Source organism: Triticum urartu, chromosome 4A (genome assembly GCF_056163025.1).
Source record: "Triticum urartu cultivar PI428250 chromosome 4A, HENAU_Tu73, whole genome shotgun sequence".
In the NCBI taxonomy this organism is placed as follows: domain Eukaryota; kingdom Viridiplantae; phylum Streptophyta; class Magnoliopsida; order Poales; family Poaceae; genus Triticum; species Triticum urartu.
Genome location: NC_141876.1, coordinates 28,173,428 through 28,199,588, shown reverse-complemented (window position 1 = coordinate 28,199,588; position 26,161 = coordinate 28,173,428). Strand labels below are relative to the sequence as shown.

The window sequence follows — 26,161 nt, the reverse complement described above, 5'->3', positions numbered from 1 at the left end:
TATCAATACAATTCTAGCATGGATAATAAACGATTATCATGAACAAGGAAATATAATAATAACCAATTTATTATTGCCTCTAGGGCATATTTCCAACACATGGCACCCCCAAGATAATCTAAGGACACCTAAAAGCCAAAGCTTGGGGATGCCCCGGAAGGCATCCCCTCTTTCGTCTATTTCTATCGGTAACTTTACTTGGAGCTATATTGTTATTCACCACATGATATGTGTTTTGCTTGGAGCGTCTTGTATTATTTGAGTCTTTATTTGTTAGTTTACCACAATCATCCGTGCTGTACACACCTTTTGAGAGAGCCATACATGATTTGGAATTTGTTAGAATACTATATGTGCTTCGCTTATATCATTTGAGTTATATAGTTTTGCTCTAGTACTTCACTTATATTTTTTAGAGCACGGTGGTGGAATTGTTTTATAGAAACTATTGATCTCTCATGCTTCACTTAGATTATTTTGAGAGTCTTAAATAGCATGGAAATTTGCTTAAATAATACTAATATGCTTGGTATTCAAGAATAGTAAAAACTTTCTTATGAGTGTGTTGAATGCTATGACAAGTTCGATGCTTGATAATTGTTTTGAGATATAAAGATGGTGATATTAAAGTTTGTGATTCCCGTAGCATACACGTATGGTGAACCGTTATGTGATGAAGTCGGAGCATGATTTATTTTTTGATTGTCTTCCTTATGAGTGGTGGTCGGGGACGAGCGATGGTCTTTTCCTACCAATCTATCCCCCTAGGAGCATGCGCATAATACTTTGCTTTGATAACTTGTAGATTTTTGCAATAAGTATATGAGTGTTTTATGACTAATGTTGAGTCCATGGATTATACGCACTTTTCTTCCTTCCACCATTGCTAGCCTCTCTAATACCGTGCACCTTTCGCCGGTATCATACACCCACCATATACCTTCCTCAAAACAGCCACCATACCTACCTATTATGGCATTTCCATAACCATTCCGAGATATATTGCCATGCAACTTTCCACCGTTCCGTTTATTATGACACACTCCATCATTGTCATATTGCTTAGCATGATCATGTAGTTGACATCGTATTTGTGGCAAAGCCACCATTCATAATTCTTTCATACATGTCTCTTGATTCATTGCATATCCCGGTACACCGCCAGAGGCATTCATATAGAGTCATATTTTGTTCTAAGTATCGAGTTGTAATTGTTGAGTTGTAAGAAAATAAAAGTGTGATGATCATCATTATTAGAGCATTGTCCCAGTGAGGAAAGGATGATGGAGACTATGATTCCCCCACAAGTCGGGATGAGACTCCGGACAAAAAATAAAAAAAGGGGAAAGAAAAGAGGCCATAAAAAAGGCCCAAATAAAAAAATAAGAGAAAAAGAGAGAAGGGACAATGTTACTATCCTTTACCACACTTGTGATTCAAAGTAGCACCATGATATTCATGATAGAGAGTCTCTCATTTTGTCACTTTCATATACTAGTGAGAATTTTTCATTATAGAACTTGGCTTGTATATTCCAATGATGGGCTTCCACAAAATGCCCTAGGTCTTCATGAGCAAGCAAGTTGGATGCACACCCACTTAGTATCTTTTGTTGAGATTTCATATACTTATAGCTCTAGTGCATCCGTTGCATGGCAACCCTTACTCACTTACATCGATATCTATTGATGGGCATCTCCATAGCCTGTTGATATGCCTAGTTGATGTGAGACTATCTTCTCCCTTTTTGTCTTCTCCACAACCACCATTCTATTCCACATATAGTGCTATATCCATGGCTCACGCTCATGTATTGCGTGAAGATTGAAAAAGTTTGAGAATGTCAAAAGTATGAAACAATTGCTTGGCTTGTCATCGGGGTTGTGCATGATTTAAATACTTTGTGTGGTGAAGATAGAGCATAGCCAGACTATATGATCTTGTAGGGATAACTTTCTTTGGCCATGTTATTTTGAGAAGACATGATTGCTTTGTTAGTATGCTTGAAGTATTATTATTTTTATGTCAATATTAAACTTTTATCTTGAATCTTTCGGATCTAAATATTCATACCACAATTAAGAAGAATTACATTAAAATTATGCCAAGTAGCACTTCACATCAAAAATTATCTTTTTTATCATTTACCTACTCGAGGACGAGCAGGAATTAAGCTTGGGGATGCTTGATACGTCTCCAACGTATCTATAATTTTTGATTTCTCCATGCTATATTATCTACTATTTTGGACATTATTGGGCTTTATTATCCACTTTTATATTATTTTTGGGACTAACCTATTAACCGGAGGCCCAGCCCAGAATTGTTGTTTTGCCTATTTTAGGGCTTCGAAGAAAAGGAATATCAAACGGAGTGCAAACAGAATGAAACCTTCGGGAACGTGATTTTCTCACCAAACATGATCCAGGAGACTTGGACCCTACGTCAAGAAATAAAGGAGGAGGCCACGAGGTAGGGGGCGCGCCTACCCCCCCCCCCAGGCGCGCCCTCCACCCTTGTGAGCCCCCTGATGCTCCACCGACATACTCCTTCCTCCTATATATACCTACGTACCCCCGAACGATCAGATACGGAGCCAAAACCCTAATTCCACCGCCGTAACTTTCTGTATCCATGAGATCCCATCTTGGGGCCTGTTCCGGAGCTCCACTGGAGGGGGCATCCATCACGGAGGACTTCTACATCAACACCATAGCCTCTCCGATGAAGTGTGAGTAGTTTACCTTAGACCTTCGGGTCCATAGTTATTAGCTAGATGACTTCTTCTCTCTTTTTGGATCTCAATACAATGTTCTCCCCCTCTCTTGTGGAGATCTATTCGATGTAATCTTCTCTTTGCGGTGTGTTTGTTGAGACCTATGAATTGTGGGTTTATGATCAAGATTACCTATGAACAATATTTGAATCTTTTTTGAATTATTTTATGTATGATTGGTTATCTTTGCAAGTCTCTTCGAATTATCAGTTTGGTTTGGCCTACTAGATTGATCTTTCTTGCAATGGGAGAAGTGCTTAGCTTTGGGTTCAATCTTGTGTTGTCCTTTCCCAGTGACAGTAGGGGCATCAAGGCACGTATTGTATTGTTGCCATCGAGGATAAAAATATGGGATTTTTATCATATTGCATGAATTTATCCCTCTACATCATGTCATCTTGCTTAAGGCGTTACTCTGTTTTCATGAACTTAATACTCTAGATGCATGTTGGATAGCGGTCGATGAGTGGAGTAATAGTAGTAGATGCAGGCAGGAGTCGGTCTACTTGTCTCAGACGTGATGCCTATATACATGATCATACCTAGATATTCTCATAACTATGCTCAGTTCTGTCAATTTCCCAACAGTAATTTGTTCACCCACCGTAAAATACTTATGCTCTTGAGAGAAGCCACTAGTGAAACCTATGGCCCCCTGGTCTATCTTCATCATATTAATCTTCCAATACTTAGTTATTTCCTTTGCTTTTTACTTTGCTTTTATTTTACTTTGCATCTTTATCATAAAAATACCAAAAATATTATCTTATCATATCTATCAGATCTCACTCTCGTAAGTGACCGTGAAGGGATTGACAACCCCTTATCATGTTGGTTGCGAGGAGTTATTTGCTTTGTGCAGGTAAGAGGGACTCGCGTGTAGCCTCCTACTGGATTGATACCTTGATTCTCAAAAACTGAGGGAAATACTTACGCTACTTTGCTGCATCATCCTTTCCTCTTCAAGGAAATCCAACACATTGCTCAAGAGGTAGCAAACCACATAGCCACAGAAAAGCAAAACAAAACAGGAAATCAAAGAAAATCAAAGGAAAAAAGAAAAGAGCAAAAATCCAGGCTGTTACAGTATCATCCTTAGTTGATTGTGGATTGTGTATGTCTTCTTGTGTACTCGAGGATCTAGCACATGTGTGACTATTTCGTGTTGGTTTAGTGATTCTCCCGTGTTTTCCCTTGTGTCTACCCTTGTTTTCCCCTCGTATTCTTCGCAGGATCCGCTCCTTTCGTGAAAGATCGGGCGATTAGGGTTCTACCCTACATCAGGTACCCTCCTGAAACCACAATGAGGTGAGATCACAACAACAATTGCATGCATTAACCCAACGTTGGTCAAAATTAAAACATACAACTGTTTATGCAATTAAGTATGTATCACCGTTGGGCAAAAGTATCAATAAATGCACATTTTATAACAATAACATATCATGATCATGTTATTAACAACATTGGTCATAAAATAACAGGATCATAATTGTTTCAATAATCGCTTTAACATGCTCCTAAAAATTTAATTTTACTTTTGTTTTATTTACTTCTAAAAGAGCACTTTTATTTATTTACAGCGGAAAAACATGAATAAAAAATTCATGAACTTTATCGTTTTCAAAAAAAACTTTTTCTTTTCTGTTTTCTAGACAAATATTTCGTTGGATCAATTTGAATAGAACTCAAAAACTATATGAAATTTACCCAAAAAACTGGGAAAAATTCATCAAAACTCTGCTTTGTAAAAAATAACAACAGAGAAACCTCTTTTTCGCAGCCCAGCCCACGGCCTGCCTACTGCCCGCTGCTGCGTGGTCCGTAGCCTGTTGAGGCTGACGCGGATGCGGCCCACGGCCTGCTTGCTACGGCTGCTGGCCTCTACCACTTTCGTCCTAGAGGCCCACCGTGTCGGTTAGGGTTTTCATCAGGGGCGTTGGTTTTGACCGGACGGTCACGCGCACGTTGCGCTCGAACAAAACGAGCCACCGCACCGCTCGGGACAAAACCTAGTCCACACCCCCCCACGCGCCGCTCGCTGTTCCTTTCTGCCCGCAGCGGCGGATCTGAGCAGCGGTCATGTCGCGCCGCCGGCAACCGGCAATGGCGCCACACCACCGCGGCGCGCAAGCCCCTCCCGTTTCCCCTTCCCTTTCTCCCTCCTTTCTCATGTCTGTTCGCAAGAGAGAGCAAAGAGGCGCAGCTGCACCTCCTCTTACCCCTTGCGCCCAGCGAGCGTGAGCGCCCCGACTGTCTCTGTTGCCGGCGTGCGTTGTTGCCACCCCCTTCGTCGGCCACGCATTCGCATCACGGTGAGCGCGTCGCCGTTGACGGTTTGGCCGCGGTGCCCCCCTTTTTTTGGTTCTTCTTCCAACGCCTCGGCTTGCCGATGCGCGTCCGGATCGAGAGGAACGACGCGGCCTTGCGACGGCGCAACTTTTCTGGCGAGCCCAAGGCCCTCTGTCGGTGATGTTCTCTTTCTGTGAGATTCAGGATCTAGGGGAGGGGATTTATTTTGTGGGGTTAATCTCCCGTTTACTTTTGCTACCAAAAGAATCTAGAACCCTAGCGGCTCTGACACCATTGATAGGCTCTCTTAGATCATCTAGGGCTAGATTATATCGGTAGTTCACCTTCCGCTTGACTTGAGGAGCTCGAGCCGGAGGCCATGGTGGAGCTGTGGCGGCGGTGAAGGCACTGTGTGTGTAGGCGAAGTGGTGGTCGCGCTTCCCGTCGCAGTTGCGAACCCTAGATCGATAGGGGTGTTGGTGGGGGGCGTGGCAACACGAAGAACCTCGTGAGGCGTGCCGCCGGACCGTACCTTGTTTATATAGCGCAGTGCGACAGGGGCCCGTCAACCATGGGTTCTTGAGCACCCCTGATCAGGGCGCAGATCAAAGGCCCGCCATTGGGCCCATACAGTGGAGATCATCCTAACAGCTGGACGATGGTTGTTCCATTGCCGAGTTGGCGCCACGGCCGTTCTCCTTCGTCAAGGACAGGGGCGATCCATGAAAGACGCACTTGCCAACCATGCCTAGGTAAGAGGAGTAATGCTAGACGTACGAAAGGTTACATAGGGGCTAATCTGGATGTTTCAGATTGGAAGTGGGGGGATGAAGGGCCCCACCCCACTGAAAATCATGGGCCTTTCATAGGTCTAGTATTATCGGGGTAAGAGATATCGCGGGCGGGCTCTTTCTCTCGCCCTGCCATCGCTCAGTACCTCAAGGTCTGGGATTTGGCACACACCACTATGCTGGACGCGGGAGTCAGGGACACGTCGTGGTGGATTCTGACGGCTGATCAACAGTTCTCTTTTAGGAGCACCTACCGCATGTTCTTCCTTGGGAATGTTCGCTTCGCTTGTTACAAGCCGATTTGGAAGTCCAAAGCCCCACCCCGTTGCAAATTCTTCATGTGGCTTGGGGTGCACCGAAGATGCCTCGCGGTGGACAACTTGGAGAAAAGAAACTGGCCATCCAATGGATCTTGCCTCGTGTGCCTATCGGAACCAGAAGATTGCACTCGCCTGTTCGTCCACTACCGCTTCACACGGAAACTGTTGATGCACTTCAAATCCTGGACCGGTGCTGAGTTTCTGATTCCTGATAGCAGCTTTCCTTCCACAAAGGACTGGTGGTTGCAGGCTAGGGCTGCTATACCCAAGCACGTGCGAAGGAATTTCGACACGGTGGTTATCTTGCTGCACTGGAGGGTATGGAAGGAGAGAAATGCCAAGATTTTTGATCAGGTTGCCAGCTCGCCAATCAGAATATTGGACCTGATCAAGGAGGACATGCCATGTGGAGATCCGCGGGATGCATCATGGATCTGCCCACTTAGTTGCAGTTGTGGTGCCTGATGTAATAGGAGGACTGCCCTTTGCTGGGTTGTATAGCTGCTCCTGATGAGTTCAGTCTAATCTTCCTAGACTGTCTCTATTGTACTCTTCTTCCCTATCTAGTAAAGATCGGCCAATGGCCCTTCGAAGAAACGTCGTCCAGTGAGGTCAAAACATGCAACTCGCTAGACTGATGTCAAGTGTCCAGCTGAGCTCAAGCCGCATCTCTGCGTTGCTCCTCTCTTTTTTTACATCATCTCCGCGTTGCTCCCTGTTTAACTGAGCAACGAACAAACAGTCAGTTCTTACCTGTGCTCCTAGTCCACGCTCAGTTACCCCTCGCATTTGACGGCCCTTAGCGACTCACCTGCCCCCCTATGTGATCTCTCGCAATGAGACGACTAGCTTCATTCCTTCCTTCACTTTTACTGCTTTACCATCATCGTTTAGCTTAGCCATTCCCAGGGGGAGGCCATGGCCAATGCCAGTTGCACAATTTCAGAGTAGCCCAAGGCAAGGCAGTGCCGAGAAGACATAGACATGGCGCATGGGGACTATGGTTGGGCTAAATTTTGAAGTATACATGTTGAAATGTTGTGCATATATGTGGAAATGCTAAAAAAATACATCGTGAAGTGTGAATTGGTAAGGTGGCCGAGATGGGTATTTTTACCCGAGAGTATTACCTGCACCCGGTCGGGTAAGGGTATGGGAACAATTTCAAACCCGAGGTGCGGGTACGGGTACGGGTTTGGGCGAAAAATAATATGATGGGTAAGGGTTTGGGCGAGACCATTACCCGCACCCGAACCCGGTGGGTGCCATGTTGAGATAGAATAAAACCAAGCAATATGATTAAACCCCGTTGTTTTACCCTTAGTAGCAACAATACAATATGTGCCTCGCTACCCCTTCTGTCACCGGTGAGGACACCGCAAGATTGAACCCACTAGAAGGCACCTCTCCCACTGAAGATAAATCAATTTTGTTGGTCGAACCAAATGGATAGATCAGAGAGAAATACAATGCTATAATAATCATGCATAAAAAACTTTAGCAAAAACTCAATTACTTTCAATGAATAACATGATCATAAACACACAATTAATCGGATCCCAACAAACACACCGCAAAAAAAGATTACATTGAATAGAACTCTGAGGAGAACAATGTATTGAAGATCGGAGAGAGAAGAAGACATCTATCTAATCACTATGGACCTGTAGGTATGTGGTAGACTACTCACACATCATTGGTGGTGAAGCAAGGTTAATGTAGAAGCCTTCTGTGATCGATTCCCTCTCCGGTAGTGTATTGAAAAAGGCCTCCAGATAGGATCGCGGAAGAATAGAAGCTTGCAGTGGCAGAAAAATGTTGCAGGTGGCTCTCTGTTGGTTTGGGGATTTATGGAAATTTATAGAGGTGGAATTAGGTCAAAGGGAGTTGCATGGGACCCACAAGCTAAGGTGGCACCCCCCCCCCAGGGGCGCCGTGTGAGCTTGTGACTACTACCTCTTGAGCACTACGTTGGTTTTCCCTTGAAGAGGAAAGGGTGATGCAGCAAAGTAGCGTAAGCATTTCCCTCAGTTTTTGAGAACCAAGGTATCAATCCAGTAGGAGACTACACGCAAGTCCCTCGTACCTGCACAAACAAATAAGAACCTCGCAACCAACGCGATAAACGGGTTATCAATCCCTTCACGGTCACTTACGAGAGTGAGATCTGATAGAGATAATAAGATAAATAAATATTTTTGGTATTTTTATGATATAGATTGAAAGTAAAGATTGCAAAGTAAAATAGATAGGAAACTTTATATGATAAAAGATAGACCCGGGGCCATAGGTTTCACTAGTGGCTTCTCTCAAGATAGCATAAGTATTACGGTGGGTGAACGAATTACTGTCGAGCAATTGATAGAAGAGTGCATAATTATGAGAATATCTAGGCATGATCATGTATATAGGCATCACGTCTGCGACAAGTAGACCGAAACGATTCTGCATCTACTACTATTACTCCACACATCGACCGCTATCCAGCATGCATCTAGAGTATTAAGTTCATAAGAATAGAGTAATGCATTAGGCCAGATGACATGATGTAGAGGGATAAACTCAAGCAATATGATATAAACCCCATCTTTTTATCCTCGATGGCAACAATACAATACGTGCCTTGCTGCCCCTACTATCACTGGGAAAGGACACCACAAGATTGAACCCAAAGCTAAGCACTTCTCCCATTGCAAGAAAGATCAATCTAGTAGACCAAACCAAATTGATAATTCGAAGAGACTTGCATAGATAACCAATCATACATAAAAGATTTCAGAGAAGAATCAAATATTGTTCGTAGATAAACTTGATCATAAACCCATAATTCACGGATCTCGACAAACATACCGCAAAAAGAGTTACATCGAATAGATCTCCAAGAAGATCGAGGAGAATTTTGTATTGAGATCCAAAGAGAGAGAGAGAGAAGAAGCCATCTAGCTAATAACTATGGACCCGAAGGTCTGTGGTAAACTACTCACACATCATCGAAGAGGCTATGGTGTTGATGTAGAAGCCCTTCGTGATTGATTCCCCCTCCGGTGGAGCTCCGGAAAAGGCCCCAAAATGGGATCTCTTGGGTACAGAAGGTTGCGGCGGTGGAAATAGGGTTTCGTGGTGCTCTTGAATATTTTCGGGGTATATGGACATATATAGGAGGAAGAAGTAGATCGGTGGAGCTACGAGGGGCCCACGAGGGTGGGGGCGTGCCCAGGGGGCAAGCGCACCTCCCTGCCTCGTGGCCTCCTCGTTGATTTCTTGATGTCCACTCCAAGTCCCCTGAATCACATTTGTTCCAAAAATAATTCTCCCGAAGGTTTCATTCTGTTTGGATTCCGTTTGATATTCCTTTTTTGTGAAACACTGAAATAGGCAAAAAAACAGCAATTTGCACTGGGCCTTGGGTTAGTAGGGTAGTCCCCAAAATAATATAAAAGTGTATAAATAAGCCCATTAACATCCAAAACAGATAATATAATAGCATGGAACAATCAAAAATTATAGATACATTGGAGACGTATCAGTGACTCTCCTCCCGAAACTTCTAGGGTCTCTTCTGGTCCAGAAAAAAATCACCGTAGAACTTCATCATCTTTGGACTTTGTTTGGTATTGATTTTCTGAAAAGTCAAAAACAAGCAAAAAAATAACAAACATCACTGGGCACTAGGTTAATATGTTAGTCCCAAAAAATAATATAAAATTGCATATAAAACATCTAAGATTGATAATATAATAGCATGAAACAATAATTATGGATACATTGAAGATGTATCACATCTCCCTATCTAGATCGTCGTACGCTGGCTCCCTCGCTCTTGGCATTGTGTGGGCACCCATCTGCTGCCCACCCGCCGTCCGCGCCCGAGCGAGCTGAGACGCAGAATACTCGGAGAAGAGTGGCGCCGCATTTGCGTCGACGATGTATTGCACCTTACAGGCGGGGGTTCCGAGCTGCTTGGCGGCGTACTACGGAGGCTCGTGATGCTCCGGCCATGACGCTGTCCATACTATGGGCACCCCCGTCTGGCGACGTCCAGCACGACCATCGTGCCCAACGCCACCACTAGGCCCACCGGCTGCCAACCGCTTCTTGACCTTCTCCTCCTTTGTAGCCTTCGCTCTAACGTGACAAGTTTATTGCATAGTCGAGCTAATCTTCCGGGCAAGTGTGATGCTTGGATCCTCCGGCACCTCCGCCGCCTTCATCTCCAACAGGTTCTCCGACGGTTCCATGCGTCGGCAACGGAAGGAAGGAAAGGTGGGAGAAAAAAGCAGGAATTGGACAGAGAGCGGCAGGGATGGAAGAAGAGAGCAGGGGATTTTAGCGCGAAAACAGTGCGGATTGCTACAGAAGTGCGGGCTCTGCCTTCCTTTTGGGTGGGCCAAGGGGGTTAGAGAGCGACATTTCGCCTGTCCGGACTCCCACAAAACCCCCCACGTTTGGTTCCAGTTTGCGGGAGAAAACATGTCTGGACCACTCGGCGGACCAATCCATGCCAGTGTTGGATGACTTCCATGATCCGGACAGCGCGGTCCGGACAGATGCGGACGGTTTGAGGGCCGGCGTTGGAGATTCCCTTAGAAAATGTTTGAAGAGTACTCTCGAAAAAGAAAATGTTTGAGACACCGATTGGTCCGGACAAGGATTTATGACACCCAAGTGTGGGGCACCCAGATCCTGGTGCCAGCTTTTTATTTTGGCTTTCAATTTTCAAAGTTCTATATATTTTAAACAAAAGTTAAAATAAAGTTATGTTTTCATATTTGTGTTGCTCGTGACCAACGCTTTCAAATAAGATTCATTTTGAATACATTTTGACGACTTTTAAAAAAATGTAAAGTTTCAATGTTTGAACCTTAGTACGAGCTACCAGTAAACATCAATTATTTTATGTCTTTGATCGATCGAAAAAATTGCTTAAAATTATATCTCTGAAACTTGTTGAAACCGGGCATTTTTAATGCGAAAAGGGTAAGTCTCATCGTTGAAATTTAAAGCTTTTTGAGGGATTTACTTTTTACTGTGCGGGATTCAACAATTTCATGAATGGCGAGGTAAATCGAGCGGAACGGCGGGGCTTGGTGAGTGCCTCAACATGGATCATGTTGCTGGCTGCATCAGTGTAAAGGGGGTTCAGTCAGTGAGTCCCAGTGAGATGGCAGGGTATGGGGTGTGTCCCAGGCAGCCAGATTCGGAGGCCATCAAGGTGCCGGTGATCCACGGCGTGGGGGCACACTGCTTTCGTTGGCTGGCTTGCCCGGTGGGATATGCATATGCGGCTATGGTAATGGTGGTGTACACATCCTCGTCGTGTTCTCCGGCCTTTCGGCACCCTCCATGATGCCTTCTGAGCGACCTGTGATCCTTTCTTACTCGTCTCCACCCGTCGCCCTTGGCTTTCTCGAGGAGATAGCTTCGTCTAGGCAAAGTGTCGAGAATCTCTAGCAAGGTCCAAGGTCGGAGTCGACATGAACTGCAGCCTGAATATGAACGAATCTCTAGATCGACATGGGCAACCTGAATATGAACGCCGCCTTAACTTTGATTTAGTCTGCACTTTCATCCTTTCGCACTCTGATTTGCAACTGTTTACAAATCCCAAAAATGCGCGTTTGGCTTCCTAAACATTGGCGCCGAGAACATGCATGCTTGGCGTACCAATTCGGAAACGTCACATAACTGAAGAAGAAGAAGAAGAACATAACCTAACACTGTCATAGGTAACACTTGTAAGCGTGTCAATCAGTTGGACTGAAAGAAAGAAAGGAAAAAAAAAAAACTAGCTTCATCAGGTGTGCAGCTTCTGCCTCACTTCAAAAAACCCTTGATCAGTGCACACACACAAGCCACATAACTGAAGAAGAAGAATATACCATAACACAGTCATAGCAACTAGCATGTCTTGTATGAATGCATTACTCCACAGGTTCGTTGTCTGAATCTGGTCAGTAATTCAGACGACAATGGCGACAGCACAAACAGGCAATCGAATCGGTCAAGGCTAGCTGCTCGTGGCGATGGCGCCGCAAAGCAACTTGCGACTTACCCGGTGGGATGGAGGATTCCAGTGCTCACAGGCCACCGGTCCTTCTCCTTCCTCCGATCCCCATTTCTCCTGCTACACTAGAAAAAAAGGGCCATTCCTCGGGGCTGAATGCCGCCGATTTGCAGCATGAACCGTGCATTCCCCTGCTTATTCACATTGCATATATTGGAGTTGGTTCAGCAACGAACAAGAATTTACTGGTGCACAAGGATATCTCCAAGGTTAATTCTCAAGGAAAATGCTCAAGATGCACTACCAACTTACCCAAATTTTCTTCACATGCAAAGCTGCTTCAGAAGGGGGAAAACAACAGCTCGCATTCAGACCTCTTTCGCACGATCTGGCACAGCGCAACTCCCATCACCACCGGATTCTGCGAATAAACTAAAAGCATCCATATCCGCTCCGTGCTGCCAACAGAATTTAAAGATCATCAACTGCCATGCAAAGTGGCAAAGTAGAAAAGACCAGCACTTTCAAGGAAGCCTGTTTAATCTTTTACCATGCAGCTGATGACTCGCAGAACAGAGCATATGACTTGCAGAAAACACGCGGTCGGAAACATTTATCTGCAATTGGCCATTACTTGGGTTACATTCATTTGTCGAAAACTGGCCAGTCATAAAGCTTAACTTTGTCGAAATACAGTGGTATTCATTTGTCCTTCTATTACATTTGATTGACAGGTGTATGCATATAACCACGGTGATTTTGAGATTTGCTTGACTGAATTGCAGCATCGAAGTATAAGCGATGATAGGTTACTGAGCCATCTACAAGAACAGACTAGTAAGCAGACATCGATTTACCTTATAATACATAAATGATAAGAAAATAGCACCAAGATCTGCACCTAAGCATGAACGTGCACATAAAAATATCTATTACTCCCTCCGTCCCATAATATAAGAGCGTTTTTTACACTACACTACTGTCAAAAACACTCTCATATTATGGGACGGAGGGAGTGACATGTCTTCCACGAAAGCTTGTTTGGTGGAAACTGAATGTATTAAGATTATCAACACAACATTTCTAACGCATCTCAGCTGATTAAACAAATCAAAGCCATGGGAAGGAGAACAAATGCAAGAAATGGACTTTAACCAAGGGAAGAAACACTAAAATACAGAGCTACACTCTCCAATTTCCCAGCACATAATTTTTTTTTCAGGTAATGCAGTAGCTAGCCTCTATCTGCAGCACATGAGTCCTTGCCCTAAAGCTCTGAGATGTACCTTTCCATGTGCACTTTGACTTTGCAGAAGATTGCCAGCCCTTCCCCCTGCTCTCCCAGGTTCTGCAAAGGAGCAGAGCAACATTGCCAACCCTACCATAACCACCCACAAGTGTAGAATGAAAATACAACGAATCAGAAAGCAATAAATTCAGTATTCACAAACATCAAAACAAGTTTCTTCTCTGTCAGCAAAAAATGAACTTCTCCCAAATGAAGGCCGGCAGGTAAGAAAATAGTTATAAGCATCAAACACAGAGCTGCAAATTTATCTGGTCTGTCTACAAAATAAACTTTCACCACAGTTACTTGATGTTCCAAACCTAAATGAAGTAGGGTTTCTAAGGATAAGGACTAGAAGAACACGGAATACAATCATCATCCTACATTTGCCATAATCGACTTTACAGAGTTCAAGATTCTGACATAGTCACGAAACAACACGGACTGGTCACCCTCCAAGCCAACACGGTGGTGCCGGTTGCTGCCAGCAAAGTTGTTACATGGGCTTCCCCCGATCACCAAGTCAAAGCCACCAAGTTGTCTGATAAGTGATGCAATTTTTTCATGTGTGAGAGACTGCACATCACGGAACTCTATCAGTGTGCCTTCCTGGGTCTGATCCCACCAAGTTCTCAAGATGCTCCTACTCGCGTCACAGATTTCCACAGAAACCACGGTCTTCATCCGTATGCCAAGCTTGTGAAGGGCAACCTCTGCTCCTCCGATACCACTGAACAGGGACAGCACGTTCATACCACATGGAAACCTATCCTTCAGCACTGACAGATGAAAAGCAACAGTATCGACTTGGAATGAATTTCCAAGGCATTTCTCTCTCTTTTTCTTGCTAGTTCCCCTGGTATGGTCCCTTGGATAACCAAGCAGAAACTCCATTTCCAGAGAATCCAATGCAGCAACTTTGTTTCTGCCAATCCATACCAAATTCCACTTCCTGCATTCTTCCAGCACATATTTCTGAACAGCTTGAGTTGGTGGATCGCTCGAGTTTGCAAGAGCACGGTGGATCCGTTCAGTCAGCGTTGCGCTTGCCGTACATGTTTGTAGGCAATTGAACTGCCTTCTTTGGTCCCACGAGGGCCACCATGTCTCGTACTGGGGGAAGGCCTCGAAAATGGTCTTCGGAGGGATGGGACGCAAAACTGACCTTCCCTCAGTTGGGAGGTTATGGATGTAACCCCGTTTCCTTAACGCTGCGCAGAAGTATTTCGAGTCTACGAACTCTGGCTCAATACCATATAGGCATCTTGAAATTTCTGCCCAGGCGCCTTTAGTAGCAAGTGCCACATTCTCATAGTAGAAGAAAAGTGCTCTCATACTATGTGCAGGAAGCCATCTGCCCACTGACCGTGGTCGGTCACCAGGTAGGCCAAATCCCACCATTGGCTTCGGCAGAGAAATTGACTCTTCATGACCACCATCCCATGGGGATTGACTTCCATGTGCTCCACCTCCGTATCTTTTCCTCTTCTTGCTATCTTCTGTGAATCTTGCTTTCTTTCTCCCCACGCAGGAACTGAAGCGATTCTCATCCATAACCTGCAAACAAATTCCAGTGTCAATCCATCGAAATTAAGAACGAAGCCATTATTATTCACATGTATAGCAAACTGCAATGTACCTCATGGTCAGCCTGTGATGCATAGATGGAGTCAACCAATACATGCATAGGGGTATCCAGACCTGGCCAAGTTTGAACCAAATATAAAGCATAAGGTACGATCCCATTAAAGTATGATCAACAAAGCCTAATCACCAAGCCAACAACTACAAGAAGAGAGCCATACCACATCTTCTAAGAGCCATGTTTGCTTCATCTTCAGGAAATCCCATGTCCACTAAGGACTTGATCTGCTTGTCCCACTGTGACATTTCTTCTAGGAAACCCTGCACAAAAGCACAGCAAAACAGAGATTAGAAAGCACTTTCTACATCTCACCGCCCATTTTGATGCCAACTAAGTAACTAGTGACTACATACTAGTAGTGAATGTAATTGTACAACATGATGCACAAGACCTGAAGAAAGGAGGGGGGGTTCAAAAAATTAATATTTAAGAGCTCGATTTGATGTCCTGCAATGCCGTTTCAGATGTATAATACAAGAGTTATTCTTGTGTGCATGAACTCAGTCCAGTACTTCATCTGCTTACTTGACACAGTGTTATGGCGCTGCTAGAAGGAGGGCGCGAGAGGGCCGGCCGGGGGCCGTTTTGCCCACGGCCGGGCAAGAGAGAAGGGATTTCCTTCTTAATTCTTGCTTGATTAGATTGATACATCTCCTCTCTTTATATAGAGAGGTTTACTTGACTCCCAAGCAAGGCTTACTTGACCCCTAAGCAAGCGATTCTTATCTCTAATTAACCCTAAGACTAACGGGCCCATTAGGCCCATTACATACTCTAACACTACACCCCACCTGGACATGCAGCTTGTCCTCAAGCTGCAGCCTAACCAACTTATAACCATGACTCGACGCAACCCAAACCTAACACCTAAAAACAAGCCTTTTACATCTCGGCTTGTTTTATTATTCTCAACCTGAAATGGACTGGGACGCTTTATTTTGGACCCCTTAACAAAAAGTGGACACCATCCGCACGTCGGACATGCACGTGTACAGCCACCTGGATCCCATGGACACCATCTGGACAAAAGGAGTGCATGTATAGGACCACCTGGAAGTGGTCGCAAGAGTGACCAGCAGAGGCGCCCTTGCGGCGCCCGGTGACGGAATGCAGTGGTGCTACGTGGTGCGCTGTTGTCGGTGACACCATGCCTTCTTCCTGCCGGACGGCTGTTGGTCTGCACCGCACAGGGAAGAGTGGGGGGCTTGCGATGGAGAATGACGAGGAGGGGTGCGCTCCCCCAACCGCCAATGTCGCAGACTTGGAGGTCGCTGCCCGTGGGGAAAACAACATGCCCGCTGCCCGTGGGGGAAACCGCATGCCCAAGATCCCCGGCGCAGCGGGTGAGATCGAGGTCCTTTGCGCAGCGAAGGGCAACTTGGAGGAGCGGCAGCTGCAGACCACGCATCTCCCGCACACGCCGACGCGCTAGGAGGCCGCGCGCAGTAGCCTGCAGCCTCACCGCCGCCGACACGTGGTGGGTAGCGATCCAAGACGGAAGCGGTGACGGCGACGGCGGGGATTGGACTTGGTGGAGCGGGACTCCCGCCGGCACGGTCGATGCGGGGCCGGAGCTAACCGGCGGTGGCTGCTGCAGCAGCTGCGGTGGTGGCGCACCGGGCAGCGGCAGCGGCTGCTGCGGCGGAGCGCCGGGCGCGGCGGAGGCCGGCAGGAGCGGCGGCTGCCAGTGCAGCCAGGGCTGGGCGGTGGTGGCGATGGATGGCAGCTGCAGTGGCCCGGCGAGCGCGGCGAAGGCCGCCTGGTGCGGCGGCTGCCACGGCAACCACGGCGGCGCGGGGGCGGCGATGGGCGCTGGAGGCGCGGCAGGAGCCGGCCCCGGCCACTGCGGGGCGGCGGTGGGCGACAGCTGCAGCTGGGGCAGTAGCGTCCCAGCGAATGCCGCGGAGGCCCCTGGATGCGGCGAGTACCACGGCAAGGCCGGCAGCCCGGCGGTGGCGGTCAGCGGCAGGGGCGGCGGCGGCCCGTAGGGGTGGCCAGGTACAGCCGGATCCCCTGGACGGTTGTGACGAGGTCGTTGAGGACCCCGGTGATCTCCTCCGGGGTGTAGACGGCGGACGGTGGTGCGGTGGAGGGCGCCGACATCTGGGCGGTGGCTGCGCCGGAGGATGCGACCAGCGGCACGGACGGGGAGGGCAGCGGCGCGGTGTAGATGGCCAGCGGCGTGGTGGTGACGGTCGGCAGCGGAAGCGACGGGGTGGGAGGCGACGAAGACATGATCGGAACTGAGCTACCTGATACCTAGACCAGCCATAAATGTGTTTGCAGCGTCATAAATAAGTGAAAACATATCTAGATAACACATAAATCATGAAAGTGGGTAATGCTTATGTAGCTAGTAATTTTCCATCCCTCTAGACACATTTCAACAGGTAAAATTACTCCATGGAAACAACTCATGGTCTCATACGTTAGATCATACCAGCTAATAAACAGATCAACAATGTTTCACATGTATATATAATTATATATCACAATCCACATAATCAAAGAATTTCCGGTTACCAAGCTGAAGATAAGTAAGTATCTACCTCGTCACCAGAACCATCAGAGTAAGGTTCCCTTTGGCTAGCATCAACAGCATCATCCCAGTCTTCAAAATCAAAAGCATCATCTTCTTCTTCTTCTTCTTCATCATCTTCAACGCGCTGGGGGATGCGGCGAGAAGTAGAGCAGCTACCCACTGAGTCGTCATTTTCCTGCATTTCACACAACCAATCTTAACATACCGTCCTTCCCGCCATGAAGCAAGAGGTCAACTCAGATATGGGAGCACATCAACAAATACCGTATATGCAAGAAGTAGTGACAGCAATGCACTTTCGTCCCTCTCCCCTGAAAGCAAAACAAAAGGTTACAAACTGAAGGTGCAAAACACCAACAACACGAATGAAATGATCAAATGGAACTGACTGCTACTACTTGTATTACCAATCTCTTTGGCGGCCTTCAGTACCATCTCTTTCGGGAAACCCATTTCTACATACATCCCAACTAACGAGGCAGAAGGAGCTGCTCCATTGGCCATCCCAGCAGCGTCCTTTAGATCAGAAACAAACATCAGACTATGATCAAAATCATAACAAAATAATAACCTTATGCGAGCAATGACTAGCTCTTGTGCACTTGTGCTTAATTAAAGACACCCACTTCTATCAGTTACCTGCCTCACCAGCGTGGACGGGCCAGGAGCATCAGTGTTTCTCGGGGCTGGATAAGACGAGACCCCAACGTGACCATCATTGTCCTCATCCAATTCGAACTCATCATTATCGCTAACCAAGTCCACTATCTGTAACATGAGTGACACCACAACTCAAACGCACAAAATTCAAAAACAACTCAAACGCACAGAATAACAGCGAAAGCAAACCACCAGCAATGGTGAAGAGAAATAACATGAGGGCATAACACACCGAGCCACAAGCCGATAACAGCCATGCGACATCGCAAGTGAAGCCTCAAACAAGAAATTAGCACAACCACATTCTACTAGTATAAGGTCTAGAACGCGTTTAAACAGAAAGAAAAATGGCACCTTTTTTCATCCAACCGACCATTTACCTTCCACAGATGTCAAAATCCCGTGCAGGCGTGCACGGTTTATTGCATGCAATCGCAACCATAGCATGCACCCTCACTAACGGTTCCAAATTAAAGACTGCTAAGTGCTAGCCATCACTAGGCATGCAAACCTCGGCTAGAACGAAATGCTGCCCTTGTCCAAGATCACATTCTGCAACTCCTAAAAGACATTACAGAAACCAAAGTCTCCAGATTGCAGGGGAAATTGCATTGCCTACAGCAAGATGGCAGCACATCTAACAACATGAAGAAAAGGAAACCAACTACTGTACATTTCCAGTGTACTATGTCTCTTCTCGGCTGTGACGACAAAGAATCGTTTCATGCAGAACATCTGAGGAATCGATGAGAGGAGAGGAGGGCTTTACCACCGCCATTGTTCCTGAACTGCCTGGAGAGCGGAAGCACCCGGCTAAGCCCTAGACAGCTCCCTCCCTGCGAACCAGAAAAAGCATTCAATTTTAGGCTGGCCGACGTACGGACGGACGGACGGGCACACGTCCCGCGAAATCCGCGGCCTCCCCGTTCCGGAGCGAAAGCCTAGCGCGGCAGACCACCACGAGAGGGAGAAGGGAGGAAGCCAGGGAGAGAGCATGCTCACGTGCGATGATGCGACGGCGGCCGGCGTGGCTGGAGAAGGCCGCGAGCGTGGACGGGGAGGGGGAGGAGGCGGGCGGTGCCTGGTCAGGAGGGCGCGGGCTCCGGGTCGGCGGGTCCGATGGCGCCGCTGGGGGTCGCCGGCGCGGAATGCGGGCGCCGATCGCCTCCTCGCCTCGTCGATGGCCTTCGGAGCGGCGGGGTGGAGCGGAGCGGAGGTGGCGGAGTAGGCGGAGAGGAGGCGGCGCCCCGACCAGGTCACAGCCAGACAAGAGGAGGACTGGGGCGACGACACGAGTCCACTCCACTTGTTGTAGCAGCTGGTGTTTCAGCTGGGCCTTCACTGAACTGGCCCATTGCTCGTTAAGGCCACCCCAGTCTTTTTATTTATTTATTTACTGTATTTAATGCAGTAATTTTTTTACTGCATTTAAGGACTCCCTTAGAAAGAATACTGTATTTAAGAAGATCACAAGTTGTCAAGGAACATAGATGAAGCCTCCCCGTATCTTCCCCTACTTAAACTCAGACTTTCCGAATACGTTTAACTTGAACCGGTTATGGATGGTGTTTTTCTTCCTCTTTAGTTAGGGCTATTAAAAAAAAGGATGCGAACAAAGCGAAGGGTAGAAGGAAATGCTATGGATTGCGGATGATAACCTTCAAAAATCCATAGATTATTTTGTGAAAAAGAAAGTGATAATTTCATTTTTATGATATACATTACAAAATTATTTTGTTTTATTCTCATGAATTCTTGCCGGTTCTTTTTTTGTGGAATTTTATGAATTTTAATTTCTTCCGCTAAAACTTCAAATGCCCAAAACCACCCTAGGAACTCCCCTCCAAAAGCATAAAATAAAGTGAAACAATTCATGGGTCTGAGGATTATTGTAGGATTATAATCAAAATAGCATCAGACAATACGAGATCATTTGTGTTCCATACTAAATAGGAAAAAATGGTAAATGCATTTCTCTTTTTTTCACATGATATAAATAGTCCTAGTGCTAGATAAACCGTGGCATTTTATTTTTTATATGTTTACTACATGCATGGTTTTGTATTTGCATATATTTTCCTGGAAAAAGTGGGCTCAGGGTCGATGTTTTGGGAAGTTCTGGTTTATTATAAATTGTTGTGATAGGTTAGAGTTTAATTGGGACCCAGCACTGTTAGTTCATTCCAGTTGAATATTTTCCTAATAATTATCCCTCCCTCCCTCCCTCTACATTTAACTTTAGGTGAGAATTGACATTCTTGTTACCCTATCCACCAGTTGCTTTGTCATTTTGTTGTTGATATGGTCTTGCTTGTTTCTCTTGTGCACTTTTGGGAAATGTTTGGTCAGTAGCCAAAAATTGGTATGCCAATATGTTGGCAAGCCTACCAACTTATTTTGCAAACATAAAACTTGTTTATTTTTGGCAACTTTTGGAGTTGGCTACCAACCAAGCATACCCTTGGTAGCTACCATTAGAGTCAAATCAAACAAAGAAAGCATAAGGAAATCCTATGAAAAGTCACAAATACTCACTAGTGATCTAAATACTCTTATATTTCTTTACGGAGGAAGTACTGTTCACTAGGCGACGTCTGGTTTGCAGTTCTGTGCGTAAAAACCAGTGTTTTCCCATGATGAAACCCATGGAACTGATGCAGAAAGAAGTTCCCAAGAACTAACAGAAAGAAACAGCAGGCACATGGCTCTTGATATTGCTAAATGAGGGATAAACGGTTACACCACTGTGCAGACTGATTAACGAAGTCATTGGCATTTTATTCTGGCAATAGAGCAGTTTTGATCGAAAGTAGCGACTAGCGACTGTCAAATTACATGATTTCCTCCTGGGTTTCCTCGGCTTCTGCATTCTGATGCTACTCAGTGTAACACTGTACATTGCAATGCGCGTATCTTACATAACGACACATCTAGCTGCTAGCCCTTTCTGCTCCACTCTCTGATCATCGTTGCCTGCAGAGAAAAATTAGAGTCGGTTTAGAATCCGTCGTCATATGCATGAAAAATTCGAAAATGAAAACTGCACTGGCTTCTAGAAATTAAGAACTCCTTGCAGCTGGAACTTCACAGCAGAGAATGGACTTTGTGGTTTGGCAAGCTACTCTTGGCAGGCAAGAATTTTGGTAAGTCAGATTGATTCATTCAAGTAGATCTCAGCCACACTGAATTAGTGAAAAGGACAACTACCTTCATGAGGCTGGTGGAGCCTGCGGTTCTGAGGGGTTGACATCTCCTTTTTAAGGCTGATGAGGATGTCCTCCATTGTATGTTCCCTTTTCCAGTTTCCAAGCATAGGAAATCGTCTTGGATCAACCTAGACAAATAGCTCACTGTAAGTACTAAGGTAAACATCACATCAACAACTTCACCACAGGTTGGGTTTTTTTTTTTTTTGGCACAAGTACCATTCCAGTTTCTTGATTCACACATGTCATATTGACCCTAGCCTGGAACCGGACAGTCGGTGGTTTGTCTGGATAATCTGTATCACAGAACAACTTCAATTGATAGATTCGTCCCTCGTGAACAGTCTGTGAGACAAAAATAAATAAGTGCAGTAATCAGCTGGCTCGAGCATAAGGAAGCAAAAAACAATTAATATCTACTCATGGGTATTCTACAACATACATTGGGTGGACCAATAATAGTTCCTGTCCAGGAGCGCATATATATGTCATCAGCATCATCCATCCCATAGCTCACAGTTCCATCACCAATGCCCTTCTCACCTCTCTCAAGTTCTTCCAAAAGTCTGAAGTTTCTGGGAACTGAAGTACAGATAACAGTTAGTACAACAGAAAATGCAATAAATTATTATGAGCAGCTCATTCAAGCAGAGTAAAACATGAATCCAGTAACATCATTTGAAATTCTAATGGTAGAAAATTAAGGAAAAGCATAATTCCCTAATTTATTGGGATACTTATAATAGTACACTTATAATTTTTAAAGATGTTTTCAATGTCATAAAATTGGAGTGTAGTAGCTAAGTTAACAGTTGCAGTATTAACATAAGCTATCCATTTAAATAGCAGAAAAGGATGATGTTTAAGGGAAACAATGTTGTGTGCCTAGATCATAGACAACATATTGAAACAAAAGAGAAGAGTATAGAGCCACAACTCGCAGCATTAACCCTAGCATTGCACAAGACCTGCTTAATAACTGCAATCAAGCACAAGGAACAATATCTGGAGGTACTAAAGACGCACAACAAGCCAATACTTGTTTCAATATTGGCATATTTGCCTATGGCAGTATTCTTCTCATAAGAGGTTATTCAAGTTGTAAACAGGTTGCAGATGGTCCATGTTGTTTAGAGGACTAGTGTCTTGCCCCATGAATGGAGATTAATGACTGCGTACAAAATCGGCTATAAGTTACAAGTGAATGTTAGTTGTCAAGTCTTTCAATTTTCAAGATTGGCTTGACAGGTGTGACTGTCCTAGCTAAAGCATCTAGTATAAACTGACTTATTGGCCTTTAACTTGTAGCGCCCAAAAGGCAAGGCTCTTAGTAGACAGGGCCTTTCGGTATATCGGTATATCAAATAAAATCCCGAGGAGCCCGACCTGTTAAGCAGCGTCGACTTTAAGTATTTAGTTCTTCAATGGCAGGATATACTCTTAATGGATGGATAGCTCTTCACAAGTTGTGCCTTTGGAAGACAAGTATGGGTTATGGTTTCATCCTGGCAAAATCAGCCGTTCATCCCATTACTGTGATCACATGCTAGGGTTGGTAATGGTTCAATCATTGAGTGAGGGTAGGCTTGCTATATCGAGGAGGAAGAGAGATAGAAGAGAGGGGCTAGGATCAGATCTCTCTAGTTAATAATTCTCATTGGATAATATATATGGCATCACTTTAATATAGACGAATTTCTTAGTCATTAAGTGACATATCTCAACACTGAAGACCTATCTTATATCCAAGGAAATTGTCCTTATCTTTTATAGGTTTATAACCTTCCTTATCTATAAGTGACCATCCAAGTTACTGTTTTATTCGGCTAGACGGTGGGCCTACGCCTGACACAGCTGGCCACAAGCAGCATATCAAGTATAACAGGTTAGTAGGAATCAACATGAAAAGGGCAATGCCAGTTAGGAAGAAACTGATAATATAGTTGGAACACATTTTTATAAACAACGCTATCCTGTGAAGCAGTGTATGATCACATCAAAATAAGACACTATACTTAGGCTGAGTGCCCTGAGGATGAAATGCCTTCCTTAGATTGGTTGTTGTCAGTGTTTCTAAGTGGAGAGGAAGGACAGATATACCCACCATCCAATATAACTCCTAGGAGTACTCTAGTACTCTTCGCATTTAATTTGCTTCAAAATTCTCAAACCCTTCTTTAGGTTTTGGCTGCTCATGGCATGCCAGTCACAAACAACTAATGCCGGTGGGTTACAGGAATAAACACATCTTCATGATTGTTCTGACACACTAGTTTAACTACACATAGGGATCCAAAATTGCATTATTGTTCCATAAAAACATGCCCTGGGAGTGGGTTGTGAGTCTAAACGGGCAGCACATAAGTATTGATAGGAGTTCTTGATAGAGAAAATGGGGTGTAAGAATACAAGTGCCCAGATCGTAGTAATAGCTCGGATACCAGAGAGCTGGCAGAAAAAATCAACCTAGGATTATTAATCATAATGTGAACCTAATCAACAGACAACGATTCGCACGACAAGATAAACTGTGACCGGCCAACAAATCCAGCTGGTACCCCCTAAATCCATACCGGTCCATCCATCCAAAACTGTGCCAATAATTGAGGACTTCATCAATTCCTGGGTTAGGCATAAAGGACCAAACCACTCACCAAACTTCACACCAACAGACAACAGGGTGAATTCGGCCTCACCAACAGCCCTCAACGGTTCCTCTGACCGACATCTAGCCCATCGTCCTGATAGCCCCATCCAAAATTAACCCAACATAGCAGCATTCCATATTCCATCTTTGCCACAACCCATCATGGAAGTATGCTAATAATACCTACGGAACCTGCCTTTGCTCGAGAGTTCCTTGGCTGAATGTCCACACGGATGTCTGAACTGCGAAGGCAGATTTCACAGGGCATCATTCAGGAGGGATTCGGGATCGCCGGCAGATCCCAGCCCCATCAGATCAATCGCCAGACGCCGAGCCTAATCCAGCAATCCCTCCAACGGCCCCCTCCCCGGTCACTCGAATCACCGCCCCCCTAAAAATCCCACCAAGAATCCAAGAACTCGTACTCCACGGCCAGGAAGATCCCGCAGCGGCAGAACGAGTCCTACAGGAGGCGGTTCGTACAAATCGTGGCAAAGAAACGGCGAGAGGGGGGGAGGCTCACTCACCGACGACCGGCGCGGATCCCTCGGAGCCCATGGCGAGCACCTCTTCCACCTCCAGCTTCGGCCGCCTCTTCCTCTTCCCCCCTGAGCTGCGCTGGATGGATTCCGCGGTGGCTGAGCCGCGAGGACACGAATATCCGGAGCCCCGCGTGAAGCAAAGAAAGCCTTTTTCCGGCTCAGGGGGGGAGAAAAAGGAGGAGAGATGCGTGCACAGTACTGGACTGGGGCCGGAGCGGAGGAAGGAGCCCAAGTTGCCAAGTGATGATAAATAGGGATGACTCGGCTGCCGGGAAGCAATTTCCTTGCCACCGCCTTTTTTTTCTTTTTTTGTTTGCCTCAAATTTTCCTAAGATGAAGATAATTGGCCATTTAAGTTTAACCTATGGGAAATCGGGCGAAAACCGATGCGGACACGTCCACGATACGTGTCGGTCATGGGACATGATAGCGCACAAGGCATCCTCGGTCTGGCTATTGATAGTGGAATCCACACACCGCCGAGAGGAGAGCAATCGGCGAGGATGACTACAAGTGTCATCTTATTGCCCATCGCCCTCGAAACAACGACTCCGACTTTTCGCCACGGACCAACGGCCACCGCCATCTTATGACATATTAGTATTTGGTTAATAGCCAGGTGTATTGAAGAGAAACCGGTCATCCTTTTCTCGGCAAAGTTTGGAAAATATATCAATGCGCGACATGCGAAACATAACGACAAGAAGGTGTGACACCACGATCACGTTAGCGAGACAAACCAGTTTGTTATAAATACTTGTCACTTATGTGGAAAAGTTTTTAACCTTTTTCCATGATTTTTTTCTATTAATTAATTAATTAAGACAAAGAGAACTGTCAATTTAATTTACAGGAAATCGGACGAAAACCGATAAAAACACATCCACAATACGTGTTTCAGTGTTTGCCATGGAACATGATAGCACACAAGGCATCCTCGGTCTAGCTATTGATAGTGGACTCCACACACCACCATGAAGGGAGCAATCGATGAGGCTAACTACAAGCGTCATCTTATCGCCTATCGCCCTCGATTCAGTGACTAACTTTTCGCCACTGAAAAACGTCCAACACCATCTTATCACGTATTAGTATTTGGTTAATAGCCGGATACATTGAAGAGAGATCAATCATCCTTTCTTGGTAAAGTTTGGCAAATATATCAATGTATGACAGGTAAAACATAACGACAAGAAGGTGTGACGTCACGTTCATGTTAGCAAGACAACTAGTTTGTTATAAGTAGTTGTCACTTATGTGGCAAAGTTTTTAACCTTTTTCCTTGAATTTTTCTCTATTAATTAATTATGACAAAGAGAATTGCCAATTTAATCTATGGAAAATCGGGCGAAACTGATACAGACAAGTCCACAATACGTGTTTGTCATGGAACATCATAGCACACAAGGCATCCTCGGTGTAGCTATTGATAGTAAACTCCACACACC

The 26,161-nt window shown here is 45.4% G+C and overlaps 2 protein-coding genes and 1 pseudogene across 3 annotated transcripts; all 3 read right to left on the bottom strand.

Annotated features, from left to right (window-relative positions):
• Window positions 1-13,696: 13,696 nt before the first annotated feature.
• Window positions 13,697-19,157, bottom strand: LOC125553447 (DNA (cytosine-5)-methyltransferase DRM2-like). 2 transcript variants are annotated; one of them, XM_087517596.1, is made up of 8 exons: window positions 19,088-19,157; window positions 18,298-18,426; window positions 18,066-18,174; window positions 17,923-17,969; window positions 17,666-17,833; window positions 15,277-15,376; window positions 15,111-15,172; window positions 13,697-15,028 (listed from the first exon to the last, which is right to left on the bottom strand). In XM_087517596.1, the coding sequence occupies exons 1-8, from the start codon at window positions 19,094-19,096 to the stop codon at window positions 13,847-13,849; spliced, it is 1,806 nt and encodes a 601-aa protein (XP_087373722.1). In that variant the 5' UTR covers window positions 19,097-19,157; the 3' UTR covers window positions 13,697-13,846. The 2 variants fall into 2 exon arrangements, with proteins under 2 accessions (XP_087373722.1, XP_087373723.1); XM_087517597.1 differs by lacking the exon at window positions 19,088-19,157 and having other exon boundaries at window positions 18,298-18,435.
• LOC147974590 (uncharacterized) lies at window positions 15,658-17,351 on the bottom strand (annotated as a pseudogene).
• A 1,844-nt stretch (window positions 19,158-21,001) lies between the features above and the next one.
• Window positions 21,002-24,957, bottom strand: LOC125554558 (ubiquitin-conjugating enzyme E2 variant 1D). Its single transcript, XM_087517599.1, has 5 exons — window positions 24,699-24,957; window positions 21,967-22,106; window positions 21,744-21,869; window positions 21,526-21,652; window positions 21,002-21,291 (listed from the first exon to the last, which is right to left on the bottom strand). Exons 1-5 carry the CDS (start codon window positions 24,727-24,729, stop codon window positions 21,233-21,235), a joined length of 483 nt encoding a protein of 160 aa, XP_087373725.1. The 5' UTR covers window positions 24,730-24,957; the 3' UTR covers window positions 21,002-21,232.
• Window positions 24,958-26,161: the final 1,204 nt, after the last annotated feature.

Coding starts and splice junctions, on each gene's coding strand:
- LOC125553447 (XM_087517596.1), bottom strand. Junction 17,970..18,065: donor GAAGGCCGCCAAAGAGATTG/GTAATACAAGTA, acceptor TTTTGCTTTCAG/GGGAGAGGGACGAAAGTGCA. Junction 15,377..17,665: donor CTGATGGTTCTGGTGACGAG/GTAGATACTTAC, acceptor GCTTTTGTGCAG/GGTTTCCTAGAAGAAATGTC.
- LOC125554558 (XM_087517599.1), bottom strand. CDS start 24,729: ATGGGCTCCGAGGGATCCGCGCCGGTCGTCG. Junction 22,107..24,698: donor GGGATCCGCGCCGGTCGTCG/GTGAGTGAGCCT, acceptor TCTGTACTTCAG/TTCCCAGAAACTTCAGACTT. Junction 21,292..21,525: donor GCTCCACCAGCCTCATGAAG/GTAGTTGTCCTT, acceptor TTTTCTCTGCAG/GCAACGATGATCAGAGAGTG.